This window comes from Corvus brachyrhynchos, unplaced genomic scaffold, assembly GCF_000691975.1.
Source record: "Corvus brachyrhynchos isolate BGI_N302 unplaced genomic scaffold, ASM69197v1 scaffold83, whole genome shotgun sequence".
Taxonomy (NCBI): Eukaryota; Metazoa; Chordata; class Aves; order Passeriformes; family Corvidae; genus Corvus; species Corvus brachyrhynchos.
Genome location: NW_008238464.1, coordinates 105,575 through 107,750, shown reverse-complemented (window position 1 = coordinate 107,750; position 2,176 = coordinate 105,575). Strand labels below are relative to the sequence as shown.

The following is a 2,176-nucleotide window of genomic DNA, read 5'->3' as shown; positions in this document are numbered from 1 at the left end:
GTGGGGGGCGGGGGGCGGAGCCGGGGCAGCGGGGGCTGTTGAGGGAAATCCGTGTGTGCGTTGGCGTTGTCCCTTTGCCGGGAGGCGCCAGGGACTCCGTGCCTGCAGCCGTAAGGAAATCCGCGGAGGCGCGGTTCCGGGGGGAGGAAGATGCCATCCGCTGTGAGGGAGGGATGGGCCGCCCCCGCCGTGGGGGGCCGCGGGGCTGACACTTTCCCACCGGCGGGGAGAAGCTGCTGTGCTCCATGGGCGCTGTCCCGCGGAGCAGCTGGGAAAGCACAGCTTGTATTATGTGTAAATGGGTTTTGCAGAGGTTATGAGCAGAACAAGGAGTGAGGGAATATGTTTCCCTCGGCCTTCCGCTCTGCTGGCTGAAACACTTGCAGTGTGTTACTGCTTCCCCTGCCCGTCGGGAGAGCTGGAGCTTCCCGAGCTGCTCCAGTCGGAACGAGCCCATTCTGATGGCTCGGTGTGCAGGTCTCAAACCTGCTTCCCTCTGGCTGAAGCCGTTCAGGGAGTGAGGTGGCAGACTTGAGGTGAGAGCGGGTGATGAGCTGCTGAGCACGGTGCTTTCTGCTTCGAAAGGAACGTGTCTTCAGAGTCTGATCCCGATCCTCGTCACTGGCTCGCATAGCATGTGAAACGTCTGCCACAAGAGCTGGTAATGTCATTAAGCAGTTACTCAGATGAAAGGAAAGTGGAAATGAGGAAGCAGATAGCACAGAGGGTTGTGGCCAGGAGAGTGCTGAGGGGTCTGCAGTGTATAGCGAGAGATGGAATTTCACCCATGCTATGTGGAAAGTGACTCTTAAATGTGAAGAGGGGTAGGAGACGCTTCTTAAGAAACTGGGGCATGGTTTGGAAGGAGGATGGTAAAAGTATGAAAGTGCATTCTTTGAGGTGTAGCTTGATGCAGGGATAATTTTACTATTATACTATAAAACTTTTAATATTAAATTTGCATGAATTTTTGTTTGAAAAGCTTGACCTTGTGAGAAACAGGAGGGTATGAGTGCTGAACTGGGTGTTACCTGAACTGGGTTTTCTGGCATTTATTTTTAGGTCAAAAAGTGCAAACAGATCAGCTGTCTAGTTGGTTCGTATCATCCCTTCCCATGGAGATGGCTTCGTGCAGTACATGTTGGACAACAGCTTTTGGATGGGACTGGGCAGCTTCCTTTTTGTTCCACACTTAGGTGTGATTGTTTGTGCTTGTGTTCAGTTTGCTTTGGTGGGCTTCCTGAAGGAGAGAAGAGGAAATAGTAAATTTTAAGAGTCCATATCAGAGCTTACCCTGCACAGAGTTTCATGGTACAGGCTTGCAGAGGCTTGCCTGTGGCAGACAGTGCCAGCTTTTAAACTCAAGGTCTAATGCCAAAGGTTAAACAGTCTGCATGCTTGGACTGCTGATAAGAGGCAAGGATGGAGCTGCATCTTTATCTGGGCAAGTTTCAATGTCAGATACAGACCTGTGCAAGGAGTACAGAGGCCACCGCCCACCTTTGGTGTGTGTAATTTCCAAGTGAGTCTGTGGACTTGTGGCTGAATTTGTGTCACCTGCCTTACTGTGAGAAATTACTTTAATCTTTAAACTTTCAGAAACCGTTGCACTGTATTACCTCTAATCTGGGATACCTCCTACAGTACATCAAAGCTTTCACCTGCAGTCTAACATGTTGTCAAACAGTGCTCCCCTGTTTGTTCACTACAAGTGGGGTGTAGGTGTTAATACTGTGTAGCTGATTATGCTACTGGCAGCTAAGTACAGAGTAGAGTACAAGGAGCAAAAGAGCTGCTGTGTGCACTAAGAGCAGGGCTAAAGTATTTTTTATTACATCTTAATGCAGCTAAGGCTGTCAAGTATTTCATAATAACCAGTCAAAGGAATGTGTTTACAAGTTGGGTAGTGAGGAAAACATTGGTGCAAAAACATTCTTTGAGAATGTTGTAGATTATTCTCTTGTTAGAACTACTTGTTGTAGTTCTATTTTAAATTATATTTCCTAGAATGAAAAGTAATGGTTTTATTTTTTCAGAGGATACAAAAAATTTCATAGTAGATCTGTGAATGCCAACAAAATTCTAGGATTTTCTTTTCGAGTTTTCAAGATGAAGAACGAAGCAAGAGTACCTGCAGGAGACAAAGAGTTAATTTTCCCAATTGGATTTTTCAGCA

The 2,176-nt window shown here is 47.2% G+C and overlaps 1 protein-coding gene across 2 annotated transcripts in view; it reads left to right on the top strand.

Annotated features, from left to right (window-relative positions):
- Nucleotides 1-544: 544 nt before the first annotated feature.
- The window catches only part of WDFY1 (WD repeat and FYVE domain containing 1), a 22,918-nt gene continuing 21,286 nt past the window's right edge, over nt 545-2,176 (top strand). The window contains exon 1 of one of the 2 annotated variants that reach the window (XM_017737048.1): nt 545-661. Coding sequence is in view for 1 of the 2 variants with exons in the window: in XM_017737046.1 (XP_017592535.1) it covers nt 1,455-1,522 (68 nt within the window). In the remaining variant the exon portion in view is untranslated. Of the gene's footprint in view, nt 662-1,439; nt 1,523-2,176 lie in introns of those variants that run through there. The other variant, XM_017737046.1, reaches the window with a different exon arrangement.